Source organism: Rhinatrema bivittatum, chromosome 15 (assembly GCF_901001135.1).
Source record: "Rhinatrema bivittatum chromosome 15, aRhiBiv1.1, whole genome shotgun sequence".
In the NCBI taxonomy this organism is placed as follows: domain Eukaryota; kingdom Metazoa; phylum Chordata; class Amphibia; order Gymnophiona; family Rhinatrematidae; genus Rhinatrema; species Rhinatrema bivittatum.
This window is the reverse complement of record NC_042629.1, coordinates 44061620-44084163: the sequence shown is the minus strand read 5'-3', so window position 1 is coordinate 44084163 and position 22544 is coordinate 44061620. Positions and strand designations below refer to the sequence as shown.

Here is a 22544-nt window from a genome sequence, read left to right as displayed (position 1 = left end):
AGGGTAAAACTGTACAGCATAGGGATAGCGCAAACAGTCCAAGATCCAGTCTGGATCAGTTAAATCTAGTTGTATCAGTCTTCTACGTACCTGACATATTTTTTTTAATGTGATATTCAAACTAACTTCAATAATACAGTTCTATTTGTACGAACAGTTAGGTGGATATGAGCACTCGTTGAGCTGTCCAGGTCCAGTGGCTCAGCTTATCATGGCTGCTAGCATTTCAAGTTGCTGGAGTGCTGTGGTGTTCCCAGCAATCCCATTCTGAACCAATTCAGATTCTCGGGGACGGGACCACAACCAGGGTCATCTGTATTCTGAGCATGAATTTCTGCCAAAGCACTTTTTTGCCTGGATGCCCAAGAAGTGGGAGAAGAAAATAAAACCGAAGAGATGGACGAGCAGATGGTGGCAAAGCAGCAGCTTCGGGTATTATTCACCAGCATCAGTAGCCGGATCTCCTCCATCCCTGTGGCTCAACTGCTTTCATTTCTCTCACAAGTCCCGCAGATCACCTGTCTTAGCTATTCTCCCTTTGTTTGGCCTTGGTATTTCTCCTCTTTTGTTAATGCCATTGCCGGCTGCTTGCATTTAAATCCAAGCCAAGTGGGGAGGCTAGGAAGGGGACATATTTGTTTTTTGTATGGGTTTGGCAGGGAGTGTCAGTCTGTTCCTGAACCCTGGGGGGTGGGTCAGGCTGTAGTATGGATTTATATTGCTGGGAGGGAGTGTTTTGATGCCGTTGTACTTTGTATATGTGTAATGCATCATGTGGGCTTGACTCAGAGAGAGATACAAGTAAACCTCAACTATTAATTTGCATACTAATCTGCACCATCCTTTACCATTTTAACTCCTGTAAACCAGATCTGAGTTGGTAGAATGGACACAAAATTAGAATTGTAACTGAGGAAGGCAAAACTAAAGGCTTCTGTTAGTGTTTTTCAGTTTGGAGGGGCTGTTACAACAGTAACAGATGGCTCGCACTCAGGGTTAGCGTAGATAACATTGGCAGTCTCTGCTTGTGTGAGAATTAATAGAAAAAGAACTGATGCAGTAAGACACAATTCTTTTTGTCCCTTAGCCTGATGGTCTGTGAAATCTATAGAAAGGTCAAAGTTTACTTGAAAAATCTCATCATATGAGATTGCAGTTCTGCAAGCCAAGCCTCCACTGATGGAGGGGCTCGCTGGTTATGCCTTTTGGTTTGCTAATTGCTAACCCCCCCTCCCCCCCCCCCCACAAAATTTAATTTTTTTTTGTTCTTTAATTCTTTGTGTGTTTCTAGTAAGCACAGCTCTGCAGATTCTTTAATTTATATTTCCAGGATATTTAACCTGTATCTAATCACAGTTTGTTTTCAGGAATGCATTATTTGGAACACATTTCTCATATCCTGTGCTGAAAAGTTACTGTTGCATAATGTTGTGCAAACATGTTGTTCATTTGCCCATGTTATGAATTCTGTGGTTTTTATGATTTATGCGGTACAAAGTGTTGTAATAAAGTGCTGAATATATTTTTTTAATGTCTCAATTTGTTCAGTGTTGATTTTCCACTTCTGTTGAAGACCTTGCTGCACTAGAGATTGTTTTGATATAGTTCCTTTTTTATTTTCATTGAATTCATTATGCATACTTTTTCCAAATTAGTTTAGCTGTTTGCATATCTTTTCAGTTGTACATAATATCCCTTATTTGAAGTACTGAGAAAATAAATATTTTGGAATTTTCTCCTGATCCAATTTCTTGTACTACTTTTTTTTTTAATCTATTTTTCACCCTTTGTACTAATTGCTTTTGGTTCTTTCCATGCCAACAGTTTCTTAGCTTTTGGTGCTTTTTTTGGGTTGTTATGGTGGAAAAGTCATAGGGCAGTTGACAACCTCCTAGCTATAGCATATCTTTATCTGTGACCATCTTGAATCACTGGATTACTTTGGTTTGTTTTATTAGGATCCACTTTAGGAGGTTAATTCCTACCAATTTCCATTCTATATTTTTGTTGCAATTATTTCTTTAGCAAATCAATTCCTTGCCTATCGTAGATGACTGAACAAAGTTTAAGTATCTATCTATCTAAAACATTTATACATTTCTGCATGCTGTACAAACAAAACACTGCAAAGCATCATACAATCAAAACTAGTCAGACAATAAAAGAACACACCCAACCCCTGTACTAGCAAAATGTACATGTCACTGTTAAGTGTTGATGCCCAGATGTTAAGACCTGCTTGCAACAGACAGTGCATGCACAACTATAATACAGTCAGATCTCAAGCTGGTGGTAACTTTAACCCTGCTGCTCAAAGGTCTGGTGGAACCAAAAAGCCGCCTTTCTGATGTTTTTTGAAGTTTGGCAAACAGACCTCCGTCCCTACATAATACTACATGTGTGGTCATACCAGATCAATTTCTTTGATTGGATGACCAGAGTTGCATCTTGGGAAAATATTACATGTAGTATTCTTGGATTTCAGTAAAGGCTTTGACAGGGTTCCACATATGCAATTTATAAATAATCTGGAATGCCCTTGGTAGGGGCTCTAAAGTGACTGGATTAAAAACTGATTGAGTGGGAGGTGATAGTGGTAGTGAATGAGGAAAGGAGCATTACTAGGGGTGTGCTGCAGGGATCAGTCCTTAGAAGGGTTCTTTTTGGTACTTTTGTAAGCGATATGCAGAAGGACTATTGGGGAAAAGTTTGCCTTTTTGTGGATGATAACCAAAATCTGTGCCAGGGAGGTGTGGAAAATATGAGGGAGGGATCTAGCGAAGCTTGAAGTGTTCTAGTGTCTGACAGATAAGATTTAATGCTAAAAAATGCAGTCGTGCATTTGGGCTGCAAAAACCCAAGGGAGCAGTGAAATTCTTCTATGGGGTGAAATTCTTCTATGCACAAAATGAGAGCAGGATACCAGGGGTGATCATATCTCATCTCAACGGATAAGGTGATGGTAAAAGCCAGAAAGATGCTTGTCTGCATAAGGGGAGGAATGGTCAGCAGCAGAAAGGAAGTGATATTGCCCCTTATAAAATCTCATGAGATCTCTTTTGGAATATTGTGTACAATTCTGGAGACTGCACCTTCAAAAGGATTTAAACAGGATGGTCCAGAAGGTGACTATTAAAATGGTCAGTGGTATTTATTAAAGCTTATTGGGACAGGCTTAAAGATCTAAACTTGTGAGAGAAGAGAGAGCAATGCACAGGAGGCGGGTTTCTCAACAGAGAGAAGAAAAAAGGACCATGGAATGGAGGTAAAGGGGGGATAGACTGAGGAGAAATCTTAGGAAGCATTTCTTTATAGAAAGGGTGGTGCATACATGGGACAGCTTCCCAGTGAAGGTGGTGGAGACAAGGACAGGATCTGAATTCAAGAAAGCATGAGACAAGCACAGGGTATCTCTGGTGGAGTGGTAGGAATTGTAGAGCTGACCAGTTGTGTGGGTGGGCAGTCTAGATAGGCTGTTATCTTTTTATGCTGTCATGTTTAAAAGTAATTCTGTTCACTGGAGTGGAATGCCTTCTGATTATGAAGTGATGCCTGGAATGCTCTTCCAGAGGAGGTGGTGAAGACTAAATAAGTGAGAGACTTCAAAGGGGCATGGGATATAAACACTATGGATCCCTAAAGGTTAGAGGATGGAAATAAAGGAAAAGAGTGCATGGGGAGGTCACTTGCTGGTGTGGCGGGTTACTGCCCTTAACCAATAAGCCTGATGCAACTCCAACATTGCTCTCTGCTTAATCGGCAAGAGGGAATGGGAAATTGGACTCAGACAGCTACCAACAAGGGCCCTGACTTTGACGATTTGGGAAACTAAATATGGGGTTGACCTGTATGATGCGGCAGATGCTTACATAAGCTTGCTGGGCAGACTAGATGGACTGATTGGTCCTTTTCTGCCGTCATTGTCTGTTTCTATGATCTCATTCTGAAACTGATGCTACATATAATTAAATATTCTTCTCAGATTTGTAGCTGATTAAAGACTTGATTCTTCACTCTGGCTTTTTCTTAAATGTGAAGAGAGTAGGACAAGCTTTAGTTTTCTGTAGATATGTTTGAAGAATTTTGCAATATTTAATTAGCTTAAGTGAATACATTAACTGTGTTTGGATCTTCTCTATTGAATATCAGACTTTTGGTATCTCTACAGTCTGGTTTACTTTAGTAAAAAAACAAACAAAAAAACCCCCTCCAGTCCTCGAGTGCTGCAAGCCAGTCAGGTTTTCATTGTGGATCTCCTGAACATGCATAAGATAAATAGTAAAAGTTCGTGCAAATGCATCTCGTGAATATTCAGTTTTCAATATCTTGAAAATCTAACCGGCATGTGGCACTTGAGGACTGGAGTTGCTTACTCCTGGTTCTATGATGTTAGTGACAGCTTAGTAGATTGCAGTACAGACTGGACTATGTATGTATTGGTTTTGTGTGTTTGTTTATTGTACCATGCATGGAACAGTAATTTGATCAGGTGGAAAACAAACCTTAACTTTTAATGGTGTAAATCCTGATCGATTCTGAGAGCATAGTGAAGCTGATGCTTTTACTGGATGCGTGCTCAAGTTCATTCATGTCTGTCAACATCAAGTAGACCTGTACTCCGCATGTAATATCATGCATGACACAAGCTTATTACTTGTATTCCAAGGTGGTATTTTTCTCTGGGCACTGCCATGACCTGTTTAATGAACAGGTTTGCAGCAATCATAATGTATTTTTGCGTGTTCTCCTGTGTGTTTTTTTTTTGGGGGGTTTTTTTTTGCCTATTCATGATATTTCAGTTGTTAAAGAATGCAAGACATTGCTGCTGCACTAATTCTGCTAAGCATGTTTGGAGACAAGCATTTCCTAATTATTTGAAACTTCCCTTGGGGGGCGGGAGAGGGGCAGATCATTTTGTTGTCAAATCTGATGCTAAACAAGGTATGTATGCATAGGTATACTGATTGGAGCCAAATGGCTGAAATCCATTCTGACTCTGTGGTGGTAATGAGCCAAAAAAAAAAAAAATGCTCTGCACTTCATCTAGATGCCCAAGTTGTTGTGTCTCTCTCTTTTTTGTTTTTTGTTTTTTTCAGCTGAAATTTTTCCTAAACTGAGGCCTGCAATTCATTCAGCTAGTTCTGGCCTCCTAAGATAGGTGCCTACTGCTGAAAAATCAAAGTAGGCTCCTAACTTATTTTCATGTCCCAATTGTGCACCCTTCCCCCGTCAATAACTGCTCAATTTAGATACCTAATGAAAATAGTTTCCTAAATTTACATGCTCAACCTTGGTCAGTTTTCTCAAAGGTACTGATTTAGGATTCTAAGCTCTTTGGAAATTGACCCCATAGGCACTCAGGGCCCCACATCAATCACCGAGATATTTTTGGCAGGATATTGTAGTACGATAGTTTGCCTTTTGCAGCCACAGCACCTGATCTTCTCTGGTCTCCCATCCATGTACTAGTCAGGCCTGACCCTGCTTTAGCTTTCCAGCTCTAAACAGTTTGGCATTCCCAGTGCACTGTTACTAGGGCTTGACTCATGTTGGACTTTATTTGCTGAAAATTAGATTGCTCAGTTCTGGCTTCTCTGGTAATCTGCTGCCAGTACGTAACATCATGTCTGGGCTAAATATCAAACATCTAATTCTTTAAAAAGAAAAAAAAAAATTATAAAATGTAAGTATTGTTGATGAAGCATTTCATCTATAAATGAAAGTGGACAAATCATAAATTCACTATTTTTTTTTTCTTTAGAAAAGAACAAACCAAAAGAATCGCAGAAAATCTTTATATAACAACTTTGCAGCAAAGTCTATAAACTGAATATTCAGATGTTCCCAGCAGGGATCTGGCTGCAGATGAATAAATTAGAGAAATCAGTAAGCCTCTACCAACCCTCTTCATCTAACAGTAGACAGATGGTTAGTACTCCGCATCTTGAGTTCAGGGGTTGAAAGCAGGCCCGAGGATAACCTCCTCTTTCTGGCAGCTCATTTAGGGGATCATCGTCTTCATAGCAGTGAGGTGACTTGCAACACAAAGAAGCAGATTTCTTCATTTTTTTTAAAGTAGTTTTTTATGAAATGTAAACTGTTAAGAATTGTCCAAAAGTCTGACTGTATATCTGAAGTCCCGTGGTCAGACAGGATGTTTTCCCAACCCTCTCCTAGAGGCACAACTACCCAGTCAGGTTTAATGAATATGCATGAGAGTTGAATACACTGGGGCTCAATATATGCAAATCTGTTTCATGCATATTCGTTGTGGCAATCCTGAAAACCTGACTAGATAGGTGTGCCTCCAGGAAAGGGTTGGGAAACGCTCTTGTAATCAGATCCCCAGCTTTTCTAGTTCTCTCTACCCTGAAGCATGTGGGTAGGCAGTTTCAGGACATGTAGACTCCTTTCTTTTCTTCCTTCTAAGCTCACATTGTGTCTTTTGTCTTCGCAGTGTGTGCAGTGAAGGCAATTGAGGTATACACACCGCAGGAGCTCCTGGTGGAGAACGGGACACAAGCAAGGCTGCCCTGTACTTTCAAGTCAACACAGGTGGTGAGCAGTTCTACAGCGGTCAGCTGGATCTTCAAACCTGAGGCTGGAGGGCGCCCTGTCTCGGTAAGAAGGCCTGCATTCATTTTTTCCTCAGGAAGGTCTATATGATGTCAGATTACATTTACATGATTAATATGACATCAGGTTAGGGGTTTTTTTCCATTAAATAGCTGGAGGTTAATACCTAACTAGTTATGCCAGTGTAACTAGCTATTGGGTTTTCAGAATATCCACAATGAGTATGTGTAGGTTTCTAGTGTGTGCAAATTTCTCATGCAGATTTATTGGAAATTCAAATAGTGAGTCAAATAGAACAGATTTGGGAAGCCCCAACATGGGTTTTGTATAGTTTATTTCTATATTGTGAATCTTCTTGTAGTCTATTTGTGACGTTATCTTGGATACAAATGAAAAAAGTGCTAAGAAAAGTCTGTGTAGCCCTTGCTCCATTTGGTTGTTTGGAGAGCTAAGGAGCCATCATGTGTTCTCTAGGCAACTTGGTAGAGATGGAAAAATTAGAGGGAAGGGGATTCTTCCCCCCCCCCCACCCCCAATAAGGCTCAAAGTGAGAAAAATTAGAAAGTTCCCCCAAGCTTTTACATTTTTACTTCCAGGCAGTTTCCTGACATGGAAGGGAAAATTCTCAAGACCCCTTAGGCTTGGCTGACTTGGGTACCTCCTAGTATAACTCACATAGCCACACAAATGAGGCATGATCCACAGATGTGTTTACTGGGGTACTTGGTAAAGGCGGATGTCATGGCAGATAGCACCACTTGCTTCTAGTGCAATCTAGACAGAAACAAAATCCAAACATGCAGTCCAACTTCTAACAGTCAGAGAATCTGCAGTCTGTTTTCTCCCCTCCTGTATTGGTACCTGCGCAAGGCTGCCAGTTCTCTTCACCAGCAGGAACTTTACTTCTGGCTGACCAGGGGAATCTTCTTTTTCATTGCTGAGCTCTCGAGACCACTCTCTAATATAGGAACTCTTGAAATGGTTTCTCACATCTGGCAGTCTTCCAGACTGAAAATCCACTGCTGATGGGGGGGTGTGGAACTTATTCGCATCTCACGAAATCTCCACTTGGGTTCTCACTTGCTTCATATCCTCCTCAGGCCCCAAACTCTCTCCCTCTTTAAAGGCCTGGGAGCTCCAGTCTTGAGCCCCCAGCCACTTTTCCTAGAAGGAGAGCCCTTTGGGCTCATCTATCTAGAAATCTCTCTCTGATAAACCACGACCCCCTTCAGCACTAGTGTTTGTGGAGATACCAAGGCAATTTAGTAAGGGAGAAGACGCTCCTTTAAGCCCCTGACATGTGCATACAGGAATGGAAATGAATAGTACGAACTGTAAATTCAAAGGCTAGAGGACTCCGTGCTGAGACCTTGTACATATGAAAGAAGCAGAAGAAATTAACAAACTGAGCTATCCTACTGCCTCCTATCTGATGGGAGAAAGGGGGTTGCATTGGCTTTCATAGAGCTAGAGAGGTTGGGATTTAGTCAAAACGTTTTTTTTTGTTTCTGCACTCTAATACACAAGCAAGCAAGCAAGCATGGTCTTGCTTCTGAAAGGTTATTTCTTCCCCTCCCTTTTTTTTTTTTTTTTTCCCTTTTCCAGTCTCTCTACTTTTTAAAGAGTTGTGATAACGTGTGCCAGTAACTGAGAACTGTTCCCAGCTTGGTACAGCATTCCTGTACTTGGGTTCTTGAATACAGTTGTTGACTTTGAAACTTTTGGAATAGTAAACTTAATCTGTACATGGAAAGATGACAGCGTAGAGATGGTATTCGAGCCTGGTTATGTCAGGGAACAGTAGTTGGGGATTAGAATATGGACAATCTGTAGTAAATTCCCTTAGGGAGTAATTTTGTAACTTGCATTAAAAAAAAAAACCCCTAAAAGGTTGGTAAATAGGCAGATTAGGCCACTTTGAAAATGATCCCACAAAATCTATGCGCACAAGTTACACCTGCTAAAACGTCTGCACAACATTTTCGTGTGAACTTGGTGCATGCGCTTTTTAAAATTGAAAGGGGTGTGCCTAAACCCCTCTCCAGCTGCAGACCCAAGAATGCCTCCACTCCATAAGGGGGCACCTATATGTTTACCCGCAGGTCAGGCGGACAATTTTGTAAATGGCAGTGGGGTACCCATCAAAGTTCCTTTTGAAAGTCACCCTGAGAAGCAAGCGTGTGTTAGTGATAGTTACAATATTCTACAATCTAAAATATTTAGAAAAGTCCCCCTCCTTAATTGCTCTGGCAGCTGTGAATCTAAGATGCCCGGATGTCTGTGTATGTGTGTGTTAAAATTATTTCTATATTCCTGGTAAAAACACCTGCAGTACCAACCGGTGATTTTGGTATTAGAAATCCATAAGAAGCATTGCTAAGACTGCACCTAGAGCACAGCTTCACTTCTAAAGCTAGGGAGTGCGGTACCAACTTTTTGTTCCTCTCATCGCAGTACAATGTAAACAGCAAGTCCAGAAGGAGAAGGGAAGTTGATGCCATATTAAGGAAAACAAAAATCACCTCATCTGACTGAAAACATGAGCTATATAATTTTCCTTATCCCTCACCTCACTTTCCCCTTCCCAGTTAAAAGAAAAAAAATATAAAAATACCCCTTTGCCTCATAATCACAGCAGGTCTGAAATTTGGTGTCACAGTAGCACAGCCAATGCCAACGCTTATTCTGCTGCATTGCTGCAGTATGCTGATAAAGCATTGGGCACTTGGTTTTCAATACTGGTTTAACATAAGGCTTGTGGTACCCATCAAGGTACTGGTTTAACATAAGGCTTGCCATAATGGGGTCAGACCAAAGGGTCCATCAAGCCCAGTATCCTGTTTCCAACAGTGGCCAAGCCAGGTTATAAGTACCTGGCAGGATCCTATGGGGTAGATAGATTCTATGCTGCTTATCCCAGGGGTTTCTGCAGCTCCACCTTAACGGTTTATGGACTTTTCCTCCAGGAGCTTGCCCATATCTTTTAAATGCAGCTACACTATGCTTTCCTCACATCCTCTGGCAACGAATTTAGAACTTAATTATGCATTGAGTAAAAAAAAAATATTTTCTCGTATTAGTTTTAAGTGTATTACATAGTAACTTCATTGTGTGTCCCCTGGTCTAACAGGGGAATCGTTCCATCCCCTTTATCATTTTGGTCACCCTTCTCTGTACCTTTTTTGTAATTCTGCTATATCTTTTTTGAGATGTGGTGACCAGAACTGGACACACTACCTCAAGAAGAGGTTGCACCATGGAGCAATACAGAGGCATTGTGATATTCTCTGTTTTATTCTTTCCTAATAATTCCTAGCATTCTATTTGCTTTCTTGGCTGTTGTTGTACACTGAGATACACAGATCCTTTTCCTGAATGGTGACTCCTAATATGCAACCTTGCATTGTGTGGCTGTAATTTGGGTTACTCTTCCCTAAGTGCATCACTTTGCGCTTGTCCACATTTAAATTTAATTTGTCATTTGCATGTTTAGTCTTCCAGTTTTGCAAGGTCGTCTTGCAATTTCTCACAATCCTCTTGTGATTTAACAACTTTTTGAATAATTTGTTGTCATTGGCAAATTTAGTCACCTCACTTGTTCCCATTTCCAGGTCATTTATAAATATTTTAAAAAGCAGTGGTCCCAGAACAGTTCCCTGAGGCACTCCACTATTCACCTTTCTCCATTGGGAAAATTTACCATTTAGCCCTACTCTTTTTTCTATCTTCTAACCAGTTGGCAGTCCACAATAGGACACTGCCCCCATCCCATGACTTTCTAATTTCCTAAGAAGTCTCTCATGAGGAACTTTGTCAAATGCTTTCTAGAAATCCAGATAAACGATATCAGCTGGCTCACCTTTATCTACATGTTTGCTACTTTTTTTGAGGGCATAACAATTTTGTGAGGCAAGGCTTCCCTTGGCTAAATCCATGTTGGCTTTGTCCCATTAAACTATGCCTATCTATATATTTCTGATTAATATTTCCAGGTGGATCTCAGCAAGAGGAGCATGGGGAAGAAAATCTGGTGAAGCTGAAAGAAGCAGGGACAGGTAGTCAGGAGAGTAAAGGCATGAGTGGAAGAAAGGATAGCTAAGATGATAAAGCAAGGTGATGACTTTTTTTCAGGTATGATGGTGAAAGGAGTAAGGGCACAGGTGGGATTGCAAGACTGAGAAGAGAAAAGGACTGTGCGGAAGGTGATAGGAAATGTGTGAAGGGGCTAGAAGAGAGAGTGTTTGCTTTTTGTAGAGGACATGAAAATCTGCAACAGAAAAATATTTCTTTACAGAAAGGGTGGTGGGTGCATGGAATTGCCTCTCAGTGAAGGTGGTAGAGGCAAAAACAGTACAGCACTGAAGAAGGCCTGGGATTAGCACAAAGGATCCCTAGTTGCAAAGAAGTGAGATCAGCTGGGGTCTATGGCATTGCACCAGGAATCAAACTAGGGAGACTAGATGATCTATAAGGTCCTTATCTGCCATTATTTTCTTTACCTAAACCCAGCCTTAGGGCTGGATTTTCAAAAGGCCCGGCAATGTGCATAAAGCCCCGGGACGCGCGTAAGCCCCAGGGCTTTACTAAAGGGGAGGGGCCAGAGGTCTCTGACCACAGCGGCCATTGCCGCCGTGTCGGAGGATCGCATGCCGGCAGGCTAGTTTAAGTTCTGCATGCCTTTTATACTGGTTAGGCAGAGGTGCACTATGAAGAGAAGAGATTATGCCTCCACTGGATGATACCGTTTCTCTACTCTGTTTTCCTTTTGGGCAAACTCCCTAAAGTAGCTGAACACTCACTTCAGTTAGGCTAGCAGGTTTTCCCAAGCCTGTCCTGTGGACTTCACCGCCAGTTGTATTTTCAGGATATCTACAAGGAATATGAATGAGGTACATTTGCATATAGTGTAGATGCAGTATATGCAAATATATCTATGCATATTCTGTATGGTTATCCTGAAAACCCGACTGGCTTTGTGGTCCTCAGAAAGGTTCGGGATGTCATGGATTAGGGGAAAAGGTGACTCTGAAAAGTTACTTGCAAATTTTTCATGCAGAGAAAAATGTCTACCTGCTTTCTTTGATCCATGCTAAACATTTTACAGCACGTGGAAGACCGAGGAAATCTTGAAGGTTCTAGCAGCCAGACTGGACGTGACCTCTGTAGTGCAGTTCAACTTGTTGTTCTCTTTCTCTGCCTTATCTAGTTCTTCTATTATGCTGGTGGGAAAAATTTCAATGTGTACGTCCCGCCCTTTAATGACAGAGTCTCCTGGGCTGGAGACCTCAACAAAAAGGATGCTTCCATCTACATCAAAAACATGCAGTTCCAGGAAAACGGTACCTACGTCTGTGATGTCAAGAACCCACCGGACATTGATGCTACGGTTACCGGAGAGATCCAGCTCAGAGTTGTAGAGAGAGGTGGCTCTTTTACTTTTTTTTTATGTGCTTTTGGAGATGGGAATGTTTTGTTCTTAAAGGAACACTTAAAGCTTCTAGAAGTCATACTAGGTTTCAGTTATTCCCTCTGTGCTATATTTAGGGACTTTTATTCTCTTTTTTTTAAATTTTTATTTTTACTGGGAGTTTCAATATAACAAAATAGCCAGAAAAAAAGTCCAAAAAGGGAGTAAAAATATAATTTCAAAACCAAAAACTCGTGTTATAATGCCAAGATTTTTTTATCAAACATAAAACGTAAAAATTACACCATGATACCTTCGACCTCACACCAATGTCAAAAAATATTTGTAATTATTATGGGACCCTCATGGGAACGGGCTAGTCACATTGCCACAAAATAGTTACAAGCCCTCTTGTTTAATATTGGTCATATTATGGTGAACACCCTTCTACTGTCCCAATTTTTATTTCTCTTTTTTGTGCTATGCAATTTAAAAAAAAAAAAAAGTCTATAATTTTTTTTTGGACTCCCGTGCTGAATCTATATATGTGCCCTAAAGTCGCTGGAATTGTCCATTGACACACAACCACACTGGTAACAGTCAACTGCATTAGAATGAATCTAGAGTCACTTATCTTAATTCCAGTACACGGCTCATTATCCCAGGACAAGCAGGATGCTAGTCCTCACATATGGGTGACGTCACTGACGGAACCCTATTGCGGGAAAACTTTCTATCAAAGTTTCTAGAAACTTTTGACTGGCCCTGTGAGGCCACTGAGCATGCCATGATATTCTCTGCCACAGGGGTCTCTCTTCAGTCTTCGTGTTTCCACGCTGCTGTGAGCATCGCGGAGCAAGGAGCGTTGTGAGTTTTCTCACAGAGTTTGCTGACTGAAAAGTCACTTATTTTCTCATTCTTTTTCTCCCATAAGGAATCGCTCTGATTTCCACCGGCTGGTGAGTAATCATAGTCTCATTTTTACTCCCTGAGTAAAAACTTTTTTCTCATAATTTTTTCCCTCATTTCATCGAAGGCCGTCGATAGAAAATGGCTATCGGATTTAAAAAATGTCCTGTCTATAATCGGACAATGTCCATTACAGACCCAAACCTCGAGTGTGTCCTTTGTTTGGGGGATAAACATGTCTCAACCTGCTCAAAATGTGCAGAGATGACTCCCAAAGGAAGAAAACTTCGCCAAGAGAAGATGGAACATCTTTTTCACTTGAGGCTTCTTCCTTTATTTTATTTTTATTTATTTAAGAGTTTTTTTTATACAGAGGTATAGCTAGTAGCCTTCACTCCGGTTTACAAGTACAACAACCTATTACAATTAACAGTAAAAACTGGAAAAATAGAGAAACTAACTTATTACAGGCAACTTCAACGTTTATAACAGTGTATTCCTTCTTCCTCAACATCAACAAAACCGTCTTCGGCCAGAGTTTCAAAAAGAATAATAATGAAAAACCGTCATCCGGAGGGGTCCGGGGATCATCCATCACCATTGACATGGCATCGGCATCGACAAGATCAGTAATCGAGCACTGGCCGAAACACTGTCACAGACATCGGCATACATCGACTCCAGCGGCGCTTCTCTCCCCGGAGGAACCGACCACTAAGCGGCTTAAACTACAGGAAATATTGCTACCCTCGACGCCGGGGCCTTCACCTTCTGAAGAAATAATAGTCGAACCTCCACAGGGCTCTGTGGAAGGGGTATCGACACCACAACCGCGTTCATCTGCTCTGCCTGCATCAGCTGTTCCGCAGGAATTGTCGGATTTTATCCGGCAAGCGGTGCTCCAGGACCTTAAGGAACAGATACCTACTTCGGCGCCTTTGCCGGTTCCCGAACCGATGCCGGTGATTACACTGATGCCGATGACTGACTCAAACGATGCCGGTACCTATATAGATGCCGACGATTCCATCGATGCCGGTGCCTACACCGATACCAGCCAAGGTGCCACCAGCACGGCCATCGATGACACCGACGCCATCTTCGATTCAGGCCCTGAGACCATCGATGCCAAGCTTACCTAAAGACCCAGGACATCCAGAACTGGCACACTATCAGCTTTTAATGAAAAGATTTGATGAGGTAGTCGGTGCTTTTCCTCCCATGCCTCGCAAAGAACAGCCGGAAGACATACCCTTCGATGACCAGCAACCAGATCCTTCAGGGCTTCCTTGTCCACCTAGACCTTCTCCACAATCTCCACCTAGAGAAGATCTATGTGATACTTGGGACGATGGTCAAACAGACACCTCATCTGAAGATTTCATGTTAGATCCTTCACCTCCAGACCCAAGAAAGAAATCCTCCGTTGGAGATTTATCTTTCACCAATTTCATCCAGGAAATGGCTGACACCATACCTTTCACCTTTGTGACAGAACAAGATTCAAGACAACAGACATTGGAGGTTCTCCAATTTGTAGACCCTCCAAAGCAAGTAGTAGCCATACTGGTCCATGATGTCCTTCTGGACCTACAACATCGGCTTTGGGAGCATCCATGCTCAGTGCCTGCTGTAAATAAAAGGATGGACACAATATATTTGGTGCAGTCTGCTCCTGGCTACCAAAAGTCACAGCTTCCACACCAATCAGTGATAGTGGAATCTGCACAAAAGAAATCACAGAGGATAAGACCACATTCCTCAACTCCCCCGGGAAAAGATCACAGATTCTTGGATTCCCTGGGAAGGAAGGTCTATCAAGGAGCCATTTTAAATTCTAAAATATCTTCTTACCAATTACATATGACTCAATACCAAAGAAATCTGTGGAAACAGATGCAGGAGTTTATACCATCCTTACCACAACAACATCAAGAAGCAGCAGAGGCAATTACCCACAAAGGGCTGGAAGTGGGCAAGCACAAGTCTGTGCTGCCTATGATGGCTTTGAAACAGCATCCAGAGTGGCTGCATCAGGTATAAGTGCAAGACGTTGGGCTTGGCTTAAAGCCTCGGACCTCAGGCCTGAAGTCCAGAAAAATTGGTTGACCTCCCATGTCTTGGTGATAACCTTTTTGGTTCCAAAGTACAAGATGCGGTTGCTCAATTGAAAGAGCATACAGAGGCCTTAAGACAACTTTCATTAATTTCACAGGATCCGGCTACACAGTCATCTCGTAGGCCTCAAAGGAAAGAGCCTAGAAGACCCTTCTACTGACACAGACTGTATTACCCTCCAACATCTAGGAGCAGATCTTCTGGGCCGCAACAAAGACCTCAGCTCAGACAGCCTAGGGCAGCTAGGCCTCAACCTCCGCCACAGAAGGGACCGGCTGCTGGCTTTTGAGATTTTTCCCAGAGACCGAAACCATCTCTCCAATCCTCATCCACAGCTTCCGGTAGGAGGTTTGAGTATCCTACTTTTACAACCATTGGGTGCAAATAACAGACCAATGGGTACTTGCAATAATATCTCGAGGTTACCAACTCAATTTCCTCTCAATACCAAAAGATTCTTCTCGGAGACCTTTTTCTCTAAGCGAAAATCACATAATTCAACTGCAAGTAGAATTATCCACCCTTCTGAGAACCAGAGCAGTAGAGCTCGTGCCCCAGACTCAGCAGGGCAGAGGATTCTATTCCCGTTATTTCCTCATTCCAAAGAAAATCTGAGGCCTACGTCCCATCCTAGACCTCAGAAATCTCAACAAATTTCTGAAGAAAGAAAAGTTCAGGATGGTCTCTCTAGGTACCATGCTTCCACTTCTTCAAACAGTAGATTGGCTTTGTTCTCTGGATCTTCAAGATGCTTACGCTCACATTCCAATATTCCCCCCTCATCGCAAGTACCTGCGCTTCATGATGGGTCATCAGGATTTCCAATACAGAGTGCTTCCATTCAGACTCTCCTCCGCTCCCAGAGTATTCACCAAATGTCTAGCAGTAATAGCAGCACACTTGCACAAGGAAAGTGTCTATGTCTTTCCATATTTAGACATCTGGCTCATCAGAAGTCAATCTCAACAAGGAGCTCTGGCTTCTCTCAGTCGAACAATTACTCTACTTCACTCCATGGGTTTTCTAATCTGTTATCAAAAGTCCCATCTCATTCCATCTCATCTGCTTCAATTCATAGGAGCAGAATTGAACACTATCCTCTCAAAGGTCTTTCTACCCGAGGATCGAGCAGAGACACTTGCCCTTCTGGCACACTCAATTCACTCGAAGAAACAAGCAACAGCTCATCAGTTTCTAACCTTACTAGGCCACATGGCCTCCACAGTGCATGTTACTCCTATGGCACAGTTAGCCATGAGGGTAACCCAATGGACTTTAAGATCCCAATGGATCCAAGCCATTCAACCACTCTCCTCTCCAAGTAACCCACCAGCTACGTTCATCTCTACTTTGGTGGGCGAACATGGACAATTTGCGCAAGGGCCTACCCTTCCAACAACCAGTCCCACAGATAACTTTAACTACGGATGCATCCACCTTGGGTTGGGGAGCTCACATAAACAATCTCCAAACCAAGGGTACTTGGACAAAACTCAAAGCAATATTTCAAATCAATTTCCTGGAACTTCGAGCTATACGTTATGCTCTGCATGCGTTCAAGGACTGCCTTTCACACAAAACTGTTCTGATCCAAACGGACAACACAGTAGCCATGTGGTACATCAACAAACAGGGAGGTACGGGCTCGTATCTCCTTTGTCAAGAAGCTGCACAGATTTGGGACTGGGCCCTAACACATTCCATGTTTCTCCGGGCCACTTATCTAGCGGGCATCCACAACGTAGTTGCAGATCCCCTAAGTTGTCAGTTCCAACCACACGAGTGGTCCCTGGATCCCTCAGTAGCGACCAGGATATTCAAACGTTGGGGACAACCAACAATGGACCTCTTTGCATCACAACTGAATCACAAAGTGAACAGATTCTGTTCTCTACACAAACAGAAAAACCAGCCAGCCAAGGACGCCTTTGCTCACCCTTGGAACTCAGGCCTTCTATACATGTATCCTCCGATACCACTCATAACCAAAACTCTAGTGAAGCTACAACAGGACAAAGGGTCCATGATCCTCATAGACCCATATTGGCTTCGACAAGTATGGTTTCCCACACTTCTAGACCTCTCGATCAGAGAACCAATTCGCCTGGGTGTAGCTCCCAATCTCATAACTCAGGATCAGGGTCGGTTGCGCCATCCCAACCTTCAATCCCTATCCCTGACAGCATGGATGTTGAAAGCTTGATTTTACAACCACTCAATCTTTCAACAAATGTATCTCAAGTGCTTATAGCTTCACGTAAACCTTCAACACGAATTATTCTTTGAAATGGAAAAGGTTTACTTTGTGGTGCACGCAAAAGAACATAGACCCTTTCTCCTGCCCCACACCTCTACTAGACTATTTATGCCATCTTTCAGATTCTGGTCTCCAGACTTCATCTGTAAGAGTACATTTAAGTGCAATCTCAGCTTACCATAACAAGATGGGAGATGCACCAATATCCATACAACGTCTTGTCAGTAAGTTTGAGAGGTTTATCTCAACTTAAACCACCAATTTGGCCACCAGTCACAGAATGGGTCCTGAATCTGGTCTTAAGACTCATGCGTTCTCCTTTCGAACCCATGAATCCCTGTGATGATAAATTTCTCGCATGGAAAACTATCTTCCTCATAGCCATTACATCGGCTAGAAGGGTTAGTGAGTTACAAGCACTTGTCACATACTCACCCTATACAAAATTCCTACATGACAGAGTGGTTCTCCGAACACATCCAAAATTCCTCCCCAAGGTAGTTACGGAATTCCTCTTAAACCAATCCATAGTTTTACCCACATTCTTTCCAAGGCCTCATTCTCATCAAGGAGAACGGGCCTTACATACCTTAGACTGTAAGCGTGTGCTAGCATTTTACTTAGACCGTGCTGCAGTCCACAGGAAATCACTCAACTCTTTGTATCTTATGATCCAAACAAACCGGGCAAAGCAGTGGGTAAACATACTCTATCCAATTGGCTAGCAGATTGCATACAGTTTTGCTATGAAAAATCAGGCCTTCCTCTCCAAGGGCGAGTAAAGGCACATTCAGTAAGAGCAATGTCAACCTCAGTAGCACACTATCGTTCTGTGCCAATTCTTGATATATGTAAAGCAGCAACATGGAGTTCGCTTCACACCTTTGCAGCTCATTACTGTTTGGACAAAGAAGGATGGACAATCTGTTTTAAAGAAATTGTTTCCAGTTTAATCCCAACTCCTTCTACATCTAATCTGTTGTGATCTATGGCTGCCTCATTTTCAACAACAATACTTCACTGTTGCTTCACTACAAAATGACTCGGCCTCTAGCTTGCTAATCACCCATATATGAGGACTAGCATCCTGCTTGTCCTGGGATAAAACAAAATTGCTTACCTTGTAATAGGTGTTATCCCAGGACAGCAGGATGTAGTCCTCACAAAACCCACCCGCCACCCCGCGGAGTTAGGTCCGTTACGTTTTCTTATTTTATTTTTGGCTAACGCTGATTGCTACATACGAGACTGAAGAGAGACCCCTGTGGCAGAGAATATCATGGCATGCTGGGCATGCTCAGTGTCCTCACAGGGCCAGTCAAAAGTTTCTAGAAACTTTGACAGAACGTTTTCCCGCAATAGGGCTCAGTCAGTGACGTCTCCCATATGTGAGGACTACATCCTGCTGTCCTGGGATAACACTTATTATAAGGTAAGCAATTTTGCTTTATGGTCCTTCATGTCTCTGCCCCCAACACGAGCCATGTTTTGGAAAAACCACCTGCTTCAGGGATGAATCCTCTGATGGCCCCAAAGAGCACAATTGCACATAATGGCATGGACAAAGACAGCATTTCAAACAACTAGTTGGCAGTGTGGGCATGTCAAAAGCATTGACATTCCCAGGAAAAAAATGAAGTCATAACTGAAAACAAAGGTCCCTAGCTGTATTTAAAAAAAAAAGTTCCATATAATAAAATCTTGAAATAATATAACATGGTTCCCTACTTCTACAGGTAAACACTGAACACTTATCCAAGCTAACTCGGATTAAGCTTTTAATGTTTCTTAGAAACAGGACAGATCAGACCTAGAATCCAATTACTCAGTACTGTATAGTCAAGACACAAAAGGCTGTTGTCTTTGAGAGAGTATAGTATTTTCAACTTATTGTTAAATTTAAATAATTGTCAAGTGAACAATGCTTGCAGCTATTAAGTGACTCTTAGATCCATTTATTCCAAGCTTGGCTCTGAAAATGTCTAGAATGTATTAAAGATGTTGCATTTTTACAGCAACATCCCATTAAAAGGTCAAAGCTAAAGATAATGGTAGTTATTAGGAAAATTAATCAAATAGTTTAATCTGTTTGTGAAAATCATAATATATTAAGGGTCTCTGTTTCCTTAAACTGCCTTTAGTATAACTGTTTAATCCAGGGCTTCCCAAACTTTTAGCCAATGGGCCCTCATTTTTCCACTTAAATTCACAGAGGGGGACCAAACCAAATTACTGGGGGTGTGGTTCACCTGCAACAATCACTCCACTCTCACAATCCCCCCCACCTCTCTTAACCTTCATTCTCTCTCACCTTCCACCACTCCAGCTCAACCCCTCTAATATCCCTCAGCTCCTCTCACCACCTTAGCCCATCCTCTCTCACCCGTTCCAGCCTTTTTCACAGCCTCCCAGCTGAACCTCTTACCTCCAAGCCATTTGTCTTTTTTTTCTCTTTCTCTCTCATTCTCTATCCCATTCCTTCTTCGCTCTTATTCCCCCCCCCCCCTCCCCAGTTGATACCCTTTCACCCCTGGGTCCTCTCTTGCATCCCTCAGTATCTTCTGTCGTTGCCCCCTCTCACTTTTCTGATCCAACCCTTCTTGCATCTGATCCCTCCCTCTAAACAGCTTCTTCTCCAGACATCCCTTTGGCCAGGGTCAGCAGCAATATTTTCCTTTGGGCCCTGGGCCGAAGTGGATGACAGACAATGGCAAGAGAGAACAGACTGATGACAGGGGCAACATTTTTCTCTTGGATGAGGAGAGAGAAGCAGTGGCAGTCTTCACTGGCCTTTGCACACTCAGCCCATCTCTTCTTTTCTTGGCTGGGCCAAAGCCTGATCTGCAAGTGGCAGCAGAATTAGTAATGAAAGTCCGTACAGATTCTGAGCCCCAGTGCAAGCTTACAGGATCTGCAGCGGCCCCAATCCATTCTCACGCAGGGCTTCCTGTTACTACGTAATCACATGCACTAGCGGGATTACTGCAGGACCTTTGGGTGCCTGCTGGCTTCCATTACTACCGCTGCTGGTAGTGTCTGAAGAGTGCTGTCCTTTGAGGCACTTGAGACCCCAACTGGAGGTTTAAGAAGCCCTGGTTTAATCCATGTGACCATCATTAGGAATATCCATAGCAATCTCAAGAAGCCAGAAGTCCTTTGTAAATGGTGGTTTTCTGCATGGTTTTTAGCCTAGTTTCAGATAGTGAAAATGCTTTCTAAAATATGTCTGTTCCTGGACTCCCCCTCCAATTAACTTTTTGATTTGAATAAATTTGTGCCAAGTGAGCTTTGGTTAACAATTTCATATAGGGAAAAGGGCCAGTTCAGTTGAAATCTTATAGAGGTCAGAGCACATTGACGTCAAGTATTCTGAAAGCTGCTTTGCCATTGCCTACTTTTCTCTATAGGGAGTGAAACGGTCTCTAATGATGCAAGTATTACACACACATTCACATAATAAATAGTGTCATAACCATGTGCAAAATTCTGAACCAAAGAAGAAAATATGAAATGCTCACGTATCTCCTTATTTACACTATAATTTGGGCTTTAGTTCTTTGGTGTTTGCAAATTGTAAACTTGGGTGTTTATTTTCCAGGTAATTTGAGGGTATAAAAAAAAAAAATCCATGACTATCGATTTTTCCGTAGAGCAGGTACTATTGTGGGGTATTCTTTCCCAGTCAAGGTAAATACATATATTTGTGCAGCTGAAATGGCGTCAGTGTGAAACAGGCCCAAAGTCAGAGTGGAGAATCCATGGCAGTAAAGGGGAGGGATCCATACCAAGCGTGGTTTTCCAGTAAAAATCTATCATTTATTTTCTATCGGGGTGTTCTATCTGAGGCTATTGGCTAAAACCCAAAAAAGACACAAGCCATAATTTTATAATTAAGCAACCAGAATCCAAAATATTTAATTGTCTGTTTGTCCTTTCATGTTATTCTGTTGCCAAGACATCCCAACTATTTCTTTAACCAGAAAATTTATATTTATTCCACTTTTCAGCACTTCAAAGTGGAGTACGGTACATCCAGGTACTGTAGATATTTCCCTATCCCCAGAGGGCTTATAAGGTGGGGATAGTTATTGAGGTTATTATAGGAGGGGTTATGGTGGCTGTGGAACATCTTACTCCAAACATTTATAATGAGGCATTATACAGTTTGTCCCGTTAGGCTGAGGAGAGGTATTAGTTGTTGTGCATTCATGGGTAGACGACATCCACATTTTGGACAGGCTAGAAAAGTACTTTTGAATGGAGTCTTATGTTTTGGTCAGCATGCTGTCTGCATGTTAGAAATGTTTATTCAGATAAATGAAATAATTCTGTTTTGCACCTCTAACTTGTCCTTCAGGAAACTTACCTCCTTCTAAAGTGGGGATGGTAGCAGGAATCGTAATCGGAACAATTTTGGTGGTTCTACTAATTATTGCTGCTGTTGTATATGTCATCTACAAAAAGAAACCTCTTGACTCTGGGTAAGAAACCTCTTGACTGTCTTTTTCTAGCCCGGTCTTTTCTACCTTTTTGTCCTGTCTTGTTCCTCTGCCTTAACCCTCTCCTCTCTTCCTTGTTTTTATCTCTCCTTCCCCATTTAACTGCCTTCCTGGCTTTTTTTTTCCCTATCTTCATTAGTTTAAAGGAAGAGAGCCATTAAAAGTCCAAGTAGGCAAAGCTATTCTTGGCTATCATCTCATTTCTCAGCTCTTCAATGTGTCTTTCTATTTCAAATACTCTGCCCACTTTAGTGAGGGTAAATGGAAATTGTGTGCCCCTGGACCAAGGTTTCTCAGCAACGGTTCTTATAGATTACAGTACAGTACAACTTTGCCCATCTTTCCAAATAAAAGTTCAAGGGGAGAATCTAACATGGCCCATGAACAGTTCTGGTTTTCAGCAATACCAAAATATGCAAATTAACCTGATTTTTGGCTGAAATGTATCGCCTCTCATGTAGATTCATTTTGCTTATCCTATCGGCCAAATCTATTTGAGGCCATGGGGGGCTGCAGTTGAGAATCTGTGCCTTGCACATATGCTGACATGCCTTGGGATTTCTTTGGTAGACTTTGGTGTTTTCTGCAGGGTTTTGGGGCCCAAGTGGAGCTGCCTTATTTTTCTTATTTCCTAAGAGGATACAGGCACAGAGTGAGCAGATCGTCTGCCTTGTGGACAATCATTCTGGGGCCCCACACTTCTGTAACCTTAACGGTGAAGCCTTTTCTACCAATGTCCCTTAAAAGCCAAAATATCTTTGCGCAGACCTATATTGCA

At 42.1% G+C, this 22544-nt stretch overlaps 1 protein-coding gene across 5 annotated transcripts in view; it reads left to right on the top strand.

Annotated features, from left to right (window-relative positions):
- Positions 1–22544, top strand: part of MPZL1 (myelin protein zero like 1) — a 65451-nt gene that overhangs the window by 17337 nt on the left and 25570 nt on the right. For 2 of the 5 annotated variants that reach the window (XR_003852811.1, XR_003852812.1), the window contains exons 2-5: positions 6458–6621; positions 11783–11999; positions 21275–21303; positions 21625–21748. Coding sequence is in view for 3 of the 5 variants with exons in the window: in XM_029578270.1 (XP_029434130.1) it covers position 5886; positions 6458–6621; positions 11783–11999; positions 21625–21748 (506 nt within the window). In the remaining 2 variants the exon portion in view is untranslated. Of the gene's footprint in view, positions 1–5761; positions 5887–6457; positions 6622–11782; positions 12000–21274; positions 21304–21624; positions 21749–22544 lie in introns of all 5 variants that reach the window. The other 3 variants (XM_029578269.1, XM_029578271.1, XM_029578270.1) reach the window with 2 other exon arrangements.